Source organism: Anopheles coluzzii, chromosome X (assembly GCF_943734685.1).
Source record: "Anopheles coluzzii chromosome X, AcolN3, whole genome shotgun sequence".
Lineage (NCBI taxonomy): Eukaryota > Metazoa > Arthropoda > Insecta > Diptera > Culicidae > Anopheles > Anopheles coluzzii.
Genome location: NC_064669.1, coordinates 1843220 through 1860174, shown reverse-complemented (window position 1 = coordinate 1860174; position 16955 = coordinate 1843220). Strand labels below are relative to the sequence as shown.

The 16955-nt window shown below is 53.3% G+C and overlaps 2 protein-coding genes across 6 annotated transcripts in view; one reads left to right on the top strand and one right to left on the bottom strand.

The window, feature by feature from the left end:
• Positions 1–372: 372 nt before the first annotated feature.
• Positions 373–16955, bottom strand: part of LOC120959055 (glutamine-dependent NAD(+) synthetase) — a 39537-nt gene continuing 22954 nt past the window's right edge. For 3 of the 4 annotated variants that reach the window (XM_049605643.1, XM_040382217.2, XM_040382209.2), the window contains exons 3-4: positions 5330–5499; positions 373–5250 (exon numbers count right to left, since the gene is read on the bottom strand). In XM_049605643.1, the coding sequence (XP_049461600.1) occupies positions 2913–5250; positions 5330–5499 (2508 nt within the window). In that variant the 3' untranslated portion in view covers positions 373–2912. Of the gene's footprint in view, positions 5251–5329; positions 5500–5655; positions 5849–16955 lie in introns of those variants that run through there. The other variant, XM_040382201.2, reaches the window with a different exon arrangement.
• Positions 6535–16955, top strand: part of LOC120959045 (cytosolic carboxypeptidase Nna1-like) — a 32803-nt gene continuing 22382 nt past the window's right edge. For both annotated transcript variants that reach the window (XM_049605638.1, XM_049605636.1), the window contains exon 1: positions 6535–8052. In XM_049605638.1, coding sequence (XP_049461595.1) covers positions 8022–8052 — 31 coding nt within the window. In that variant the 5' untranslated portion in view covers positions 6535–8021. The remainder of the gene's footprint in view (positions 8053–16955) is intronic.

Here is a 16955-nt window from a genome sequence, read left to right as displayed (position 1 = left end):
GAACGACTCCGAACGATTCCGGATGACTCCGGATGACTCCGACTCTGGGCGACTCCGGGCGACTCCGTACGGCTCCGGACGATTCCGAACGACTCCGGATATTGCAGCGCGGACCTACCTTCCGGAGTCGATTCCGAATTTATCGGAGTCGGATCGGAGTCAACTCCGGATTTTTGCCAACTTTACCCATCACTACATCGGACCTCCCCGTGGACTAAAGTTGAAAGTATCGTAAGGCGTCATCCATCAATTACGTAACGCAAAAATTGCAAATTTGCGACCCCCCCCCCCGCCCTGAACACTGAGTGATATTAAAACAAAATTTAACAGAAAAATGAATTAAAAAAAAACGCATCGACACAAAGCATCGGCTACGGTTTGCAGGGGGAGTGTTTCCGTGTGTTTCGTTTTGTTTCTTTATTTTTGTCTTCGTTAGTAAAATTGCATTTTAAACTACTACGATTTGATGACTGACTTCGTGTGATAGAGTGTGTGTGTGAGGGTTCGCGTGTTGTACTGGGCCAGGGAGCGAAACGTCGCATCCGTAACAACAAGACACACACACACCGTAACTATTAGTAGAATTATATATAAAGCCAAAAAGAGAGTGTGTGTGTGTGTGTGGGATGTGCTTAGCGCGGTTTTTGTGTATCTAGAACTTTTTTTTTTTTACTGTTCATTTACGTTCGCTTATTCTACAACAGCGTTCATTTTAAACGTCTCTCTAATGCCGAGTGTGTGTGTGAGAGCTGTGACAGGTGGTTGCGTGCGCTTTGTTTTAAGTGCATTTCGTAAACGCACTAACGTTCCGTTTAAAGTGTTTCGCGTGGTTTATCTATTTAATTTTTTTTGTTGGTTCATACAGTAAAATTACCGCTACGCCTTTTCCGATTGTTTTCTTCAAACGACCTTAGAATTATGATTTGTTCCCGTAAGTTGTGAAGATGTATTTACTTTCTCGTTCGATTTTTTTTTTCACTCTCCTCCTCTCTCTCTCTCTCTCTCTTTTTCTTCTCGTATTATTTATTTGTCGCGTTCTTCCCCGCCACCCGCCGTTCTAACGGTTTGAATAAGAAGTTTTCTTTTTGTATGCAAACGGTGCGCGGTTAGTGTGTTAGTAACTTTAAATCTCCTCCCGCCCCCTCCCCTTCAATTCCCTAGTTTTTCATCCCTCGTTTTCCGTTTTAAAAAGACCATTATCTAACACGATAGAACAACACAAAAAAAAACCCGCCGTGTTCCCCCCATCCGCGAAAAAGCGGAACGATGGGATGGGGGGGGGGGGGGGGGGAAACAAAAACGCAACGACCGCCCACCAACCTCACGCACCATGCCCGGGTCGCGTTCGGGTGTGCGGAGAGGGAATGGCAGCGAGCCTGGCCCGTGTGGGTGTGTGTGTCGGTGTGCGCTCTCGTGAGCGATTTCGGGACCAACTGCACACTACCACACTGCTACTATCACTACTACTACTACCTATCGCTAAACCAGAAGACGCTACGTGTAACTTGCCGTACTTGAGGAGTATGAGGTTTTATTTTTATTTATTTTTTTATTTTTTTTGTCGTGCTTTCCCTCTCTGTCTCGGAACGCTTGGTTCGCGGTTGCACGGTACCACTACCTGAGCTACTACACCACAGCGCCGGTTTTCGAATAAACAGCTCCCGACAATTCCCGTGCGTGCGTACTTAACCTATCGTCTCGATATAAAAATTATAAACAAAAAAAAAAAGATAAAAACAACAGCAACACGTGCCACTAGGTCCCGCTTTGCTGGGAGCGCCTGCAGCGTATGCAACGCGCACTCCGCGCTCCGTGTTTGCTTCGGGCCGGTGCTTGCAAACGCCTGCCGTGCGGCAAGCGCACACAGCGCGGATTGCCTACGAACAGGCGCACAGGAGGTGCCGATCTAGCGCTAATGCGTAAGGTGAATGTTTGTTTTGGTTTTGGGTTTAGTGTTGAGCACGCGTTATTTAAAAGTAAGCTAGCTGTGTACTATCTGCCAGGCAAATTGCTGCTTTGGCACCTACTGCGTAAGAGCTAGGCGCGGTGAGGTTTCGACGAAACAACGCGAATGTGGCGACGAGCTACTGTGACGAACACGTCCGTTCCCTTTTCAGGGCGGCTGGAAGTGGTGGCTAATGCTCTACCGCACACCAAACTAATGCCGTTATTATGCTTTCCTTTTCTGCATGTGTGTGTGTATTGGGTTACTGTTCGATAAGAATCTTTCCGTCTCGAAAAGCGCAAACTACGCCAGTGCTCTGGAAAACTGGTTTGCTTAGTAGTAGAGCGCTCCGGATGGACTTCATCTGTGTGTGTGTGTGTGTGTGTGTGTGTGTGTGTGTGTGTGTGTGTGTGTGTGTGTGTGTGTGTGTGTGTGTGTGTGTGTGTGTGTGTGTGTTTCTTCTTCCTTTCCTGCTTTCCACATAACCTCCTTAAGGATATGTGTGCGTTCTCCTATCTCACTCGTTTTCACTCGTTCTCTCTTAGTGTCCCCGTGAGATCTCTCTCTCTCTCTCTCTCTCTCTCTCTTTTTCTTGCTTTCTCTCGCTCTTTCTCTATCTCACTAGCACCGGACTTGAAGGCAACCCGGACGAGACAACTCCACACTACAGCTAAGAAGGTGCGCGCGCGCTTCTCTACTTTGACCACACTGTGTGTGTGTATGTTTTTTAAATGTATTATGTTCTATTACCTCAATCCACCAATAGGAACTACACGCGTTAGCATCTAATGCAGAATAAAATAGCGCCCCTCGCCCCATCGCACACCCGCGCTCGTCGTCATTATTGTTACACTGGAGAGGCACCCTTGGTAAGAGATGGAAGGGGGCGGCGTTTGTTCTGTCGGTTGGATGTGATTTGGCGTGGGTGTAGCAGCATTTCCTCCTCCTTCTCGCCTCCCTTCCCTTTTTACACAGGCACACCGGTACGGTCCTTGATCTTGCCCAGCACGCTGGAATGCATCCGGCTGTAGCCGCCGCTGCTGTGCGACTTGGTCAGACCGACGGTGAGCTGGCCGGGACCGTCGGCACCGCCCGTGCCGACCCCACCGCCACCACCACCACCACCACCACCAACACCGGCCAGATAGAGGCCACTGGATTGCCGCACGAGCTGGTACGCGCTCGTCGCCGTGGTCATGTGGCCACCGCCACCATTGTTCCCCCCATTGCCACCGGCGGAGAAGAACGCTGGCTCGCTGCTGCTGCTCCCTGCCCCGTTGGGCGCCACTGCTCCGCCCGCCGCCGCGCCGTCCTTCGCCCGCTCCTCCTCCAGCCGGGCCTGGTGCTTGGCGAGCAGCTCCAGTTCGGCATCGATCGCCCGGAACTGCCAGGTCCAGTTCGCCCGGTACAGGAACGGCCGGTGATCGAACCGGTTGTCGTCCGGGCTGTACGACTCCGCGTGGTACGACGGCGTCAGCACCGTCATCTTGTGCCGGTTGATCGCGTAGCAGCGGAAGAAGTGCTTCACCCGGTCGGCCACCTCCCGCGGGTTGCGGTTGCCGTCGGCAACGGCCGCCGCCGCCAGCTTGCAGAACATGCTGAACGGGCCGCAGAACGCTTGCTTGCGCAGCCGGCCGAACTCGCTCAGCTCCTGGTAGGTCAGCCCCATGTCCTCCTCGTCCGTCTGGGCGATCGCACCGTCGACCAGCGGCTCCAGCTCGGCGGTCGGCGGGGCCGCCACTATCTCCGCCACGATCGGCAGCCCGTACTCGACCTGCGCGTAGGCGAGGAAGCGGCGCAGATCCATCTTGGAGATGCCGCCGATCGGGTTGACGTCCGCCGACGAGCAATCGTACTTGGTCATGTACCCCCGCAGCGCCTCGTCCACGTTGGCCGACCCGAGCACGAGCAGACCGCCCGGCCGCTGTCTCACCCACAGCATCAGCTGCGCGAACAGGTACGCCAGCACCATGCGCGTCCGGGCCTGGATGTTCTGCAGGGCCAGGTTCTGGCGGGGGCAGCCGCCGGCCGCCCGGAAGCGGGGCCGCATGCCCGTCGCCAGCTGGAAGATGCCGAGCAGCGCGCTGACCGCCCCGTCGATGCCAATGTCCTGGTGGGAGCTGCCGATCTGCGCCGCCAGCGCGGCCGCCCGCTGGCGCGTCTCGCGGCTCGAGTTCTCCGTGCCCATGTAGCAGGTGAAGAGCAGCCGGCCGCACAGCTCGGCCGCGCTCGCCGGCACGTACTCCGGATCGGCCAGTATCTTGCGGCAGTCGTCCCGCACCTGCCGGTCGCCCTGCCCGATCGCTTCCACCACCAGCCGGCACATCGAGTGCACGATGATGGCGGTGCTGCTCGAGTCGACGCCGCCGCTGAGCGGCAGAAAGAAGCCGCCCTGCCCGGACCGGCGCAGATAGTCCCACAGCCAGCAGGCCGGCCCGAGCGCAATCTCCTCCTCCGGCCGGTGGTACACCCACTCGCCGAGCGGGCTGCTCGCCGGCGTCCCCGGATGGTCCCGGTCCGAGGCGGCCAGCTCGAGCGGCAGCTGGATGCGCGGGTAGGCCGGGGCCGAGGCGGCGACCGAGCTGCGGGAGCGCAGCGCCCCGCGGTACGCCCGGATGTCGTGCAGATCGAACGAGCCCACCGTCACCTCCACCTCGCTCAGCGCGAACTGCCGGCCGCGGGCAATGATCGACCCGTTCAGCGCGATCGCCGAGCAGCCGTTAAAGTACACCCGCTGCCCGTCGCAGCCGCGCATGTTGCTGAACAGGTAGGCGCCGCCCGCCTTGTAGCTCGCGTTCCGTATCAGATCCGCCGTGATGTGCGCCTTCCGCAGCTGCATGTAGCTGCCCGAGCCGTTCACGATGATCTCGACGCCGGCGAGCGACATGTCGATGTGCTTGCTGCGCGGGTTCCACAGCTCCTCGCAGATCTCGTACCCGAGGCAGGTGTCGAGCGTCGCGATCACCGCATCGCCGATCGGTACCGTCTCCTGTCCCAGCGCCTGCGCGGCGAACCGCGGCAGCTGGTACTCCTCCGTCTGGCGCTCCTTCGTCCACGGCGAGAACCAGCGCGTCTCGCGATAGTTGCCATCGTCGCACATCGTCATCTTCGGCCGGATCAGCACGACGCGCCCGTTGTGGAACGCGACGCGACAGTTGTACGCAACGTTCCGGTGCTGCACCGGCATGCCCACGTCGATCAGCATGCCGGGCGGGCAGCAGGGCGACTGTATGATCTCGACCAGCGCCTCCCAGCAGTGCAGGTACGTGTCCGGCTCGTGGAAGTGGTCCTCGCAGCTGTACCCGCTGCAAATACGAGCGTCGGCAGCCGTTACAGAAAGTGACTAAGGTCGCACCACCGGGTGGGTGCACCACCGATACTTACCTAACCTCCAGTTCCGGCCCCGTACGGTAGGTGGCGCCATTCGCGGCGGCCAGCCTGATCGATAGCAGGATGCGCTCGACGTTCCCCTCAAAGTCCATCGCCCACTGGTTGAGGGTGGCGACTGCCACCTGCACCGTGTGTCCCATCGTGCGGCGTGCCTTCTTGGAGTGCTGCCAACAAAGGGAATAGAGAGAGAGAGAGAGAGAGAGAGAAACAAAAAAAAAATGAAATTAGAAAATTAGAAACAGCCTCCAGAAGTGCCAAAAAAAACAACGCTAACGCTTTTGGAAACCCTTCGTAACGCTACGTAACCACCTACACGTTACCTGCGCGTTGGCGCGACTGCTGCTGCTGTCTCCCTGGTGCTCCATTTCGGACGCGCCACACGGACCTGAGTGAGACCTTGGGGCGACCGAGATTTATTATGTAAACGACACACACACAAACACACACACACGGACCGCGATTTTTCGGGGTGGTCTCTATTTACTTCTAACGCGGTTTTGTCGTTGCCACCGTTTGCCGTTCTGCCGACACGCACACACACACACACACACGCGCGCGCAAGGAAATTCGGAAATGCCTCCCGCAGTAGCGAAAAAGTAAAAAAAACGCTCTCACAATTTTTTGGGGACCTCACTCGAAGGACTCTGGGAATGGTTTGCGCCCACAATCGTCGCTCGTCCGCATCAACAACGCAGGCAGGGCTCACTTCGTAACACAAAAAAGTGTGTGTGTGTGTGTGTGTGGGGTGAAGGCGTGTTTCGATGCGAGAGCTTTTTTATTTCCGAGTAGAGCCCAAACTCCTGCTTGAAACGGGGGAGAGAGGTGGCGCAGATATTATTGATCAAGCGAAGACTTTGTGCTAGTTTAGGGGAGAAGTTTTGCATTGCTCTGGGTCCATTTTGCGCCCAAAGAAAGGGTTCTCCGAGCAGAGAGAAAGAGAGAGAGAGAGAGAAAGAGAGTACGAACAAGCGAGAGAAATACGGGAAGCGTGGAGGTACTCCACCGATTAGTGCCCGATGTTGGACGTACAATGGTACATTCCAGCAATATTTATAGCTCCACCAATAAATCTAGACCGGATGACTTCGCCCCTGAAGGAGCATTCTCGGGGCGGTCCGGTTGGGTTCGTTCACCTTACCTGAGGGCAGGCGCATCCAGCGAGAGACATCCAGAGAGGGAAGAGTAGAAGATAAAAAAGCGCTGTAGTTGCTGCTATCGTGACCTACCTTTACGGTACACTTAGAGCCCAAGGATATCCAAGGTTCGCACGAAGATCTTCAAACTTCAGACCCCAATATCTTGGCGAAGATGTACGATGCCGGCCACGGGATCAAGGATTTCGGAACCCCAAAAATCTGGTTTGCGTGCCAGTATCTTCCATTAACCCTGCGGGGAAGCTAATGAACAAAGTCCTCGCAGGTCACCCGCATCTCCCGATCGCGTGCACTGCGCCCGCGATGACTGGTCGTCGCTGGTTGGAAATACCCCATACGTCATCTTCGCGTACGGCCCCAGATGCCGACACGACACGTCAACAGTGTCTCGGCAACATGCCACATGCAAAAGCCCTCGACATTCACACACACACACCCACACCCCGGCAGCGTTCTTTGTGTCCTGTGTCAGCCTGTTTCTTGTTCTTCTTCCTGCTTGGTTGCTCCTTCCGGACAAAGCTTCTTCCAAAATGCGACGCGAGACACAAAGCATACGCGAGGTCTTTTGCACGACACGGACGAGCGCGTGTCGACACTGGCGGTCGTGTCTTCGTCCCATCCTTTCCCCACCTCCGGGACACACACACACACACGCGCGTAAGCTGCTCCAGCCCCATTTGCCCTGCAGGTGGTTGCGGTGGCCCAGACCACACCAGGTGGTGGACCCCCGGAGAGAGAGCCGAGCGACAAAAAAAAGAAGGAAGTTTGTCCAACACGAGGCAGTAGCTGAGGTCTGGCCTGGGTACGCCGGAACGAAAGCAAGATAGAGACAGCAGCGCGTGCGTTGCGCGAGCGAGAACAGTGCGCAGTGTGGGTCGTGGTGGTGGTTGCCACGCAAGTTGCCACTCTGCTCGAAAGCTCACCACACTCTCAGTGGCAGGAACCGCACAGGAGAGATGCGCGCAAGCGGTGGGATGGTAACGGTTGGCGGCGGGTCTTCGTCAGTCAGTGGCATCCAGTGGCAAAGCAACACACCGCGTTACCGCAGCAGGACACAGCACCAGGGACCAGGCACTGCTCTGGCACGCTGGCAGTACCACGGTAGCCATCCCAGCGTGCGGAGACGTCACAACGGTCCGCAGCGTTTGCATCTGGATCGGTGCTCTCGGTGCTGGTGCGTGTGCGTACTTCCCTTCACCGCACGTGGGTTGTCACACTGTGATAGCGGTGCGACTAACATCTTCAGAACGCGTGAGTGTGTGAGTGAGAGAGTGTCTGGTGTGTCCAGTAGTGTCCTCGTGTCCAGGTCTCCGATCAACCACAGCAACCTCACGGTCGGATCAGCGAGTCAAACGAAGCGATATTGATGTGCCCGGGCGCACCAGAGATGGCTAAGAGGTGCCACCGCGTGGACTGCAGTGTCTCCAGCCGGCCGTAGGTAGAATGCCGGCCAGATAAAGAGATCTCCCGAACATCCCAACCATCCTGCAACATCCTGCCGTTTAGCTGCAACACCTCTCCCGAGAAGCACGATGATGGACGCACCCTTGAACCTCAACGAAGGTAAGCGACCACCGACTCCCGGCTGTGATACTAGGCTATCACTCAATTAAAATCTCCCGAAACGAATGTCCCAACCATGCCTTCCCTCCCCCCCCCCCCCCCTCCAAATTCCCTGTCAATGCGCTTCAAACTAGGTTGGCCACAAAACCGCAACGAACGAGCGCTTTCGAAACATAAAATGGGGCGTCTTTTTGTGTTAGTAGGGCAGCAGCAGTTGAAGGGGATGGCGGCACACGAGTCGTCCATAAATCAGGATCCAAAGCGAGCAACTCCCCCCACCCCCTTGTCTAGGCGAGCCTTAGCGTATGCCATAGCCTCAAAAAGGATGCGCGCTGGGGTTAATGGATTTCCCGTTTTTCGTTTTTCTTTGTACCAGGTCCTTTTGCTTGTTCCGATTATTGTGTGACCTCCTTCGATCCTGCGGATGACATTTGTAACTGCCACGTGGGGTGTACAATCCACACACACACACACACACACACACACAAACACAAAGAAGCGTGGCGGGAGGTTCGTGTTATCCAAAGCAGTGTCCCGCTAGCGCCATGCGCCTGGGGAGCGATGGGAGGAGCAGCAAACGTAACGAGTTCGTGTGTTTCGCGTGATGTATTTATTTATTTGTAGTAACAAATAGAAACAATATAAATCAAAGCCACCAACGCCCTTTCCTTTCCCCGCTCCCGGAGAGGCACGAAACCACACGAAAACCAAAAAAAAAAAACTGTCACGCGGTTGCTGGGAGGGAACTTCTGGTCCATGGATTGACAAGTTCCTGCGAGGGAACGCGATGCAACGCTTTGCAACAAGTACGCTTGACAGCTGTCAAACTTTCTGGCGCGCTCTTTTTGAAAGCAAACGGTTCGCTCGCTCGGAATGGGCAACAATGCCCAGGAGCTATTTTAAGACAGTCCGGCACATCCTGCCTCGCAACGCGACCTATCAATCCGTGGGAAATGGCAGCAGTGCGAATAGCAACCCCTTGCCCGCATTGCTGCCGTGACACGAGGAATTCCAGGGCGCAGGGCTGGGTAGCTCGTTCGTGGGGTTGCTCATCCTCGCGGGCTTACAACTCGCCATGTAAATTAGACCACGACGGGGTACGCCACGTAACACGGAAACCTTAGCTCACACACACACACACGTGGATGGACTGCATGAGAGGAAGCAGGATGGCGAAGTTATTACTCCTACCAGCGTTGAGGTTTTGGAAAGGGCAAAGCGAGACAGAGAGCCAAGAGGGACGTGATCAGGTTCATTTACCTTCCAACGACGTCGAAACTCGCTCGGAGCTTTCATAAACTGCGAAAAAGGCCTTTTCTGGATTGGATGTGTGTGTGTGTGTGTGTATCTGTGTGTGTAAATGTAGCATAGAATAATTGAATACTTTAGTATGACGGCGATCGAAAGGCATAAAGAGAAGGAGGAAATAGCAAATGAGTATTAGGAGGGTTAGGTGTGTACGAGACTTTGAGTAGTCTTTCGCTGTTTGTCAATGTCTGTAAACGACTGAAGCTAATGCCGATTTATATTTCCACTTACACGAAGATTAGCGCCTGAAAACTAAAGTTAAAAAAAAGTAAAATTGATGCCCCTCGAGGGCCACAATCAAAGTCCACAATCAAAGTCCAAGTAACAAGCTGCGTAGCTTTACTAAAATACAGCTGCGACAATCTGTCACGCACATAAAATTGTATCTTTCTGTTCGACTGGCTGAATAGCATCAAGAGTTAACGCCCCACTAGCGGGGCAGTCTAGTGGTCGAATGGGTAGACGAGCCGGCTCCTACAAGCCCGGCCGTGAACCGTTTCCCATCCCCAACGGTGTCAAACAACGCTCGGCGCACTTTTCACTACTTTACTTCATATTCACCCTCTGCTGCACAACACCTTTACCCTCCCAACCCAACACACCCAAGAGTTGTTCGCGGCACGATTGGCCCAGGTTCTCACGCTCTCGTGTCTCGATCGGATTACGAGCCGATTCCGGTGAATGGCACTACATTATTATATCTCCACGTCCAATCCGTCCATGTTCATGTCCTAATCTTCACGAACGCGAAAGGGGTAAACCACCACCAAAGGGGTATGTGTGTGTGTGTGTGTTCCCCTGGTGTTTCACCCGCAGGAGACGACGACACCGACCGCTCCTCGCACACGCGCCGGAATGTTGTTTGTTCAATATTCTATGCAGCACAGCAAGCGTAGCAAAGGGTAACGCTCCCCCTCGTTGATGGCGAGCAGCGAATGGGAGGGGAGCGTGTATGGGAGTGCAGAAGTTCCCTATGGAATGGGTGGGTTGGAAAAGTGTGAGAGGCGCGCGCGGTACCGGAATGTGCAGAGAAGAAATCTTTTTACAGTAAACCCCGGGAAACATTCGCTTGGTCCTTTGTGCCGGATCGCGTGCAATATTCCCCCCTACTCTCAAGAGGAGGAGGAGGAGGAAGAGGAGGGGGGGTTAAATCGTGGCAGTGGAGAGGGGAGGAGGGTTTGTTTGGTCATACGATGGGATGGAGGGGTTGGAGTTGGAAGATGACGTTGAAGAATGAAAGGAAATATGAAAAAAAAGGAAAGACTGCCGACTAACTTTCGCTGCAAACGGCGCTCGCACCGTCCTACCTTGCCCCGGTGCCCCTCAACCGTAGTCATTCCCCCCACACCTCAATTTCAAGTGGCAAACGAATGTTTCAGTTGAGTTGCAACAAAGCGCGACAGAATATTCAGCGCAAGGACAGAAACGATCCAAGCCGAGGGAAGCGATTCAAGTTTTCCCGCCTGCTTTTTCATCGCTTCCCCTGTGCACTTTGTCGAACTTTACCTGACACAGCTCGGAACAGTTTTAATGCAGCTCGTAATAGAAACGAAAGCCATCGCGCGCTACGCAAACGTCTATTTCGGAGTACAAAGCGGCTCCCTCTGTGCAGCTGGTTTAGCAGCGAGTCCGAGTCCAAGACAAAGGAAAGGCAGGACTGAACGGCAGCACACACACACACACACCAGGCAGTGCCGACAAGATGAGTGCCTCATTAGGTCACGGTCTGGGCTAGAAAGCACACAGCCAACAACAACCAATCAATGGCTTGCACCACTCGAACGCTTCTCCGAACGTGTTCGTCGCTTGGCGCTTGATTTTCCAGCGACGGCACACACATACACACCGCGCCTAAGAAAACACATCGCGCCGTCCGGTGACGGGAAATCGATGGCTTTGAGAAGAAGCCCGGCCCAGCACGTCCCTGCCCCCTGTTGTCTGGATCGGGGTCTTCCCAACGACTGCTCCAGGGGGCACACGAAATGAAAAGCAAGCACATAGCCGCACCGTGTGCGTTGGTGGGAAAACAGCCGCCGGTCCCAGACCGGGCAGAGGACGTTACGCGCTGTCCAGCTTGGTCGCTTGGTCGGCGATGCAATGCTGAAGACTCACTCACGCACAGCAAACTGCGCATACGTCGTGGCGGCCCACCCGATACCTCGCAGACGCTCCGGGGCGATGCCTCAACTCTGGCAACACCACCAAGACGGCCCCCGTTTTCACGGGTAGATTGAAAAGCGGAATTCTCTGTCTCTTTCTGCGTGTCCCGCTCTCTCCTCATACCCACGCGGCGGGCACCAAGCGCAACCGAGCCTTTGATGTTTTGCTGCCCTGGTTACCTGATTTTTTGAGCTTGACTCCGTCGCCGCCGGTTGGTTGTTGCCGCCCGGCGGGCACCATTATGAGGTTGGGGTCGACATCAGACGGATCGGGGATCCCGCCGTGCCCTTCGCCCATCTCCCCCGGGGTGTTCCCGAGCCTGCGTACAACCCGCGTGCGGTTGAGCAGCGAGCCCGATGAGCGAACTGGAGGCAGACACGGGGCATAAGGAGTATAGTTAATGTACTCGTGGAGAGGACCCGGGTGTGGTTTGTAGATGAAAGAGAAAGCGAACGGTGGTGGCGGCGGTCGCGGACGTCTCATACACACGTCCCCACCCGCTCTAAAACGCGAATGGAGCTTGGGTTAAAAAAAAAAAAAAAAAAGGTAGAACTGGGGTTGGAACCTTGGACTGAATTTGATGTGTCCTGCACTGCCGTAGCGAAGGCAGGGGCGATGAGACGGACGGGCGAATGGGAAGGGAAGCGGCCGGAGACGCGCAAGCGGAAACGAACCCCAGAACCGCTCGGCCGTACCACACAGCCCGGGGTGCAGCTGCAATGCCAGAGCCAAGCCGACCATTGTCCCGTGCTGTCCTGTGCTACACGTGCTGCTGCTGCTGCTCCAGGGTGCATTCGCGTAGTGTGTGCGTTTCGTGTGTGTGTGTGTGTGTGTGTGTGTGTGATTGGTGCGCCTCCGCGTGTGTCCCCTTTAGCGCGGCGGCCCTTGCGGCGGTTTCGTTTCACGCGCGAGTGCGTAAGGACATGTGCACCGGGCGGGTAGAGACGAACCAAGACGACGACGACGGGGAGGAGGAGGAAGAGGAAGAGGAGGAGGACGACCGGGACCAGCGAGCGCCATCATGAACTGGAGCCTGGCGGCAGGCGATCGGGTTCGCTGTCTGCAGACGCAGCTATTTCCCGTCTGTGCCACACTCGCAGCAAAAGGTTAGAGTGAGCAACCACAGTGTGTGTGTGTGTGTGTGTGTGACAGAGAGAGAGAGAGTTGTATTGGAGAGGTGCAGTGCATTAAAAGATCCTGAAATGAGTTCCAGAATCTTTACAATTCTTCAATAGTAACAGTAAAACGAGACGGGTTTCTTCCCGAAAAGGCTCCAAATAGACGCGTGACTCACACACGTCTACTAGCCATCAATACAAGCAAACACGTACGACATGTACAGCCCACTACTGGGCTGGGTGGGAGGGGGTTGTGGGCTGTGAAAATAATTTTCGCCCGTCACTCAACATTCCACAGCAGACAACAGGGTGCCAACCCGGATCCTCGTGCGGGGGAACAAATAGGGATGTGTCTAGCAAAAGGAAAGTTCGCCACCTAACCACCACCACCCGCGGGGCTTCGTTCCCAACAACCAACCTCGAGAAGGCGGCCAGTTGTGTCTGTGTGTGTTTATATATATATATTTCCCCCATGCCTGATTCATCTATTGCAGGATGTTCTTTTCTTTTTCGCTGAAATTGTTGAAGTCCGTGTGGTGGAATACGACGATACACACACAAACGGGTAACCAAAAACTGAAAAAAAACCTGTCCGAAAATGAGTCAACAAACGGAACCCTCGGCACCCCGGTAAATAACCACATATACACCACCGGAAGGCCAACAAAAACCCAAAACAAATCAAGGTGGAGAGAGTAGCGGCGTTGGCGTTTTGTCTGTGCTGTTGCCTGCGATGCCCGTCACCACCGCGGGTGCGGGTTGAAGGAATGACACGACCAAACGCGCCCGTTGTTTAGCAATTGAGCAAACACAAGATGGTGGAATGTTGTGCAGGGGCGTCGTAGCGGGTCCGCTATTACGGCATCATGCCCACTGTTCCTGGATCATTAGTGCTTCAATTACGAATTGCATTGTTGCACATTTCGGGTGCGTTGTGTAGGCGCTCGGTTGGTCCACTGCTCCAAGATTTTACGTAATATCTTCAAAAACACTGAGGGTTTCAAAAATAGCCACAAAACTTATCAATATCCATGATACTCATACACTAGCATCCCAAAGTCCCAGTCAAGGATTTATTAGTATCTGTGATGTTCTTAGATTGAGTCATCACCTGCTAAGGACACTCAAGGATATATCTTATTGTTATGGTTTTGGTGTTTTGAACTTCTTAACGTTTTTTGAGGACACAACGGTTAGATTTCAAAAGTTTTGGAATACAATTGATATCTTCTCGGCAAAACCCAAGGTGCACAATCAATCAATATTCTTGATTTGATTAGCTAAAGGTTTCTATCCCAACGTTCCAACGGGACCGATAGGTTCATAGGTGATATGTTACTGTTCATTCGCCTATGTGTCAAACTCTTTCATATTGTTAGATAAGAAATGCTGTCTCAAAGTATTCTGGATCATCTTACACACCATGAAGATTCTGTATTTCTCTTGCAGTATTATCTCGTTCAAGTTTGAAGATAATAATGAATATATGACCACGCAGCTGCCCCTTGTCACCAGTAACCGGCATCAAAGAGTCTATCATTACCTTGACGGGATATTGTTTTACGCTTCTTAGCCAGAATTCCTGCTATTTCCCTAGTTGAGGTAGTCTACTCGAAGTAGTATATGTTGCAAGTAAAGGGGATTGATACACCAAATGATTGGAAATAATTGGACAGCATCTCACTGCAGATGGTCAAAGTATATCCAATCCAATCCAAACCAATGTTCGTGGCACGAACAGGTCTGATGTCATCTGCTATGCTTCAAGCTCTGATCAAACAGGTACTCAATCTAAGGTTCTAACAAGATCCAAGCTTACTGTCTTCTTCGTATAGCTCACCCGATGGAAAGCTTTTAAGGTAGAACGTATTTTGAGCTCCTAAGAATCATTGCTGGTTACACGACGCAGAACCGCTCGATACATCCGCGTGGCTGAATGCCGATCAGCTGAGCAACGGCGACATCGACCCGACCACCAGCTGATCGTTTGCCTTAGTAATAGTACAAACACACACCCACACACACTCCCCACTTTCTCTTGCACACGGCCGAACGATGATCGACCTTCAAAAGAGCGTTCAGTGACAGTTTGCAGTCAACACTTGCGTACTAGCCAAGCATCACTACTACACCTGCCACTTGCCCCCCCCTTCTCCTCCTCCTCATATGTGCATACGTCATCCCGAGACTGAAGCTACCCGTAACACACCTCACCGAAACCGTTCCGCCCACGTAATGGTGTTGCGTGATGCTGCGATGTCACATTCCTGTACCCCGGCAAAGAAGCGCTGTGCATCGACGACGGCCGCGGTCGGCGACAGTGGATTGCGCGATCGAAAGGCAGCCCCAATCATCGATCGCTGGCCGCCAATCACGTGCAGGAAGCGCAAAGCGAGCGCTTGGGGTGCTATCATTCACCCGCCGATAAAGAGACAAAGCACGTAACGTAACGGCGTGTGAGCTATTAATACTTGGGGCAGCCCTTCAATGACATTCTGCTAACGGGCTTTCGCTTTCGCGCCCGTGCGGATAGTTGTCTTCCCGGGTGTGCCAGATCAATTAGAGCGCGCGCTCGACCCAAAAAACATCTTGCTAGCACCACCTGGGTCGCCTTATTTACCACACGCCCAACGCACACACGGCGTTTGGAGGAACGGTTTTTTTTTTTTGAACACCAGGAAATTACGCCAACTGCCAATGTATGAAAATCAATCGATATGGGACGTTCCAAGATTGGAAACCGTGTCGGTGACATGTGTGTGACATATAAACAAGCCCGGCTGCGGCGACGCTGCGCGGGGAACATTCAGTAAGACACACACGCCCGACCACCGCTGTGTTTTGTTTTTCTCGTTCGTTTCTGAGGAGCCGAAAAATAAACAGAAATTTGGCGTACCTTTGGCGAAAATCTTACGGTTAAGGACAGAGAGAGAGAGAGAGAGAGAGAGAGAGAGAGAGAGAGAAGGGAGAGGGGGGATAGAGTGGCAGGATAGCTCGAAGATTGTTTTCCATTTTTCCGTACGAAGAAACCGGGCGACCAGCAATGAGCAGATATATTTAAAAAAACGCGTATCTTCTTTTTTTTTGGAGGGGGATTTTCTACCCAGAAGAATGACAAGAAGCGAACTTTGTGGTGACATTAGACTTTTTTTTGCTGCTATGGAGAGATTATTTACTCCTCTGGAATGCTTCATACTGCAACCCCTTTGATGTTTGCTCCAATAAGATAAGGCGAGCAAGTCAGTAATTAAATAAGTTTACACGATAACAGTTCTTCAGTGCTTCCACGGATGGACGACCTGTTTGTTTCGCGCTGCATGTGACAGCATGAGATGAGTTTGGTTGTGCACCTGCTTTTATGGGAGAGAAAGGCAGGAGAGAACGATACGACAACAGAACAGCTATTTCCATCCAGCTCCAGTTTCAAGGGAGGCCAAATCAACATTGGATCTGTTTGATCTTGTTGAAGAGCTTTCCTTTTTTTATGCGCTGCGAGATCTGACGACATCACCAGATATTATACGGAAGCACCAAAACACAAAACCTGTCACTGCCCCTACCAAGGCCCGGTTTGAGGAAATCAAATGATGCGTAGGTTAAAAAAAAAAAACAACAAAGCAAAAGGAAAAACAACCCCCCTGGAGGACGGTACTTTGCTGCGGGTGTTCGGTGTCTTCGCTCCAGAGCGCATCATCCGAGTTTTGTGCTTGCCAAAACTCTTCCGTCGCAAACAACCTGTTTCAACTGGACCAAAACGAGGGGTGGCGGCGCATGGAAAGGGGCAAACATAAGCGGCCTGCACCAGCTGCCAAGTGACATTTGTTTTCCATCGCCCATTTTTTCGGTCCGCTTTTTACACGGGCGTTTGGCTTGCCCCCGGGGATGATGGACGCGAGATGATGCGTTGCCCTCACACACTCGGGTCGGTGCCATACGATCCGACGTACGTGCGTACCCACCTACACACACACACACACACACACACACATAAATCTGCCCGCTTCCCGCGGCTTGTTGTTTCCCACGCCCACCTCGTTTTGGGGGACTCGTGGAGTGTGTATCGTATATCATGCGCCAATTGCTTGTCTCATCGAGGAGCTATACTGCTGCGCTTCTGCTTGGTGGTTTATTTGCTTCAAATTGGATCAGCGCAAGTGGGAGAAAGAGAGAAAACGATCTGCACAGTGGGTGCAGATGCGTTCAAAAATAGTGTTTTTTTTTTAATTTAATTTAATTTATTTCATTCACTGACTATCCCAGGGTTCTCCAAACTAATGCCCGTGATGGCTTCGTAAAAGGTAAAATAAATTGTTTATT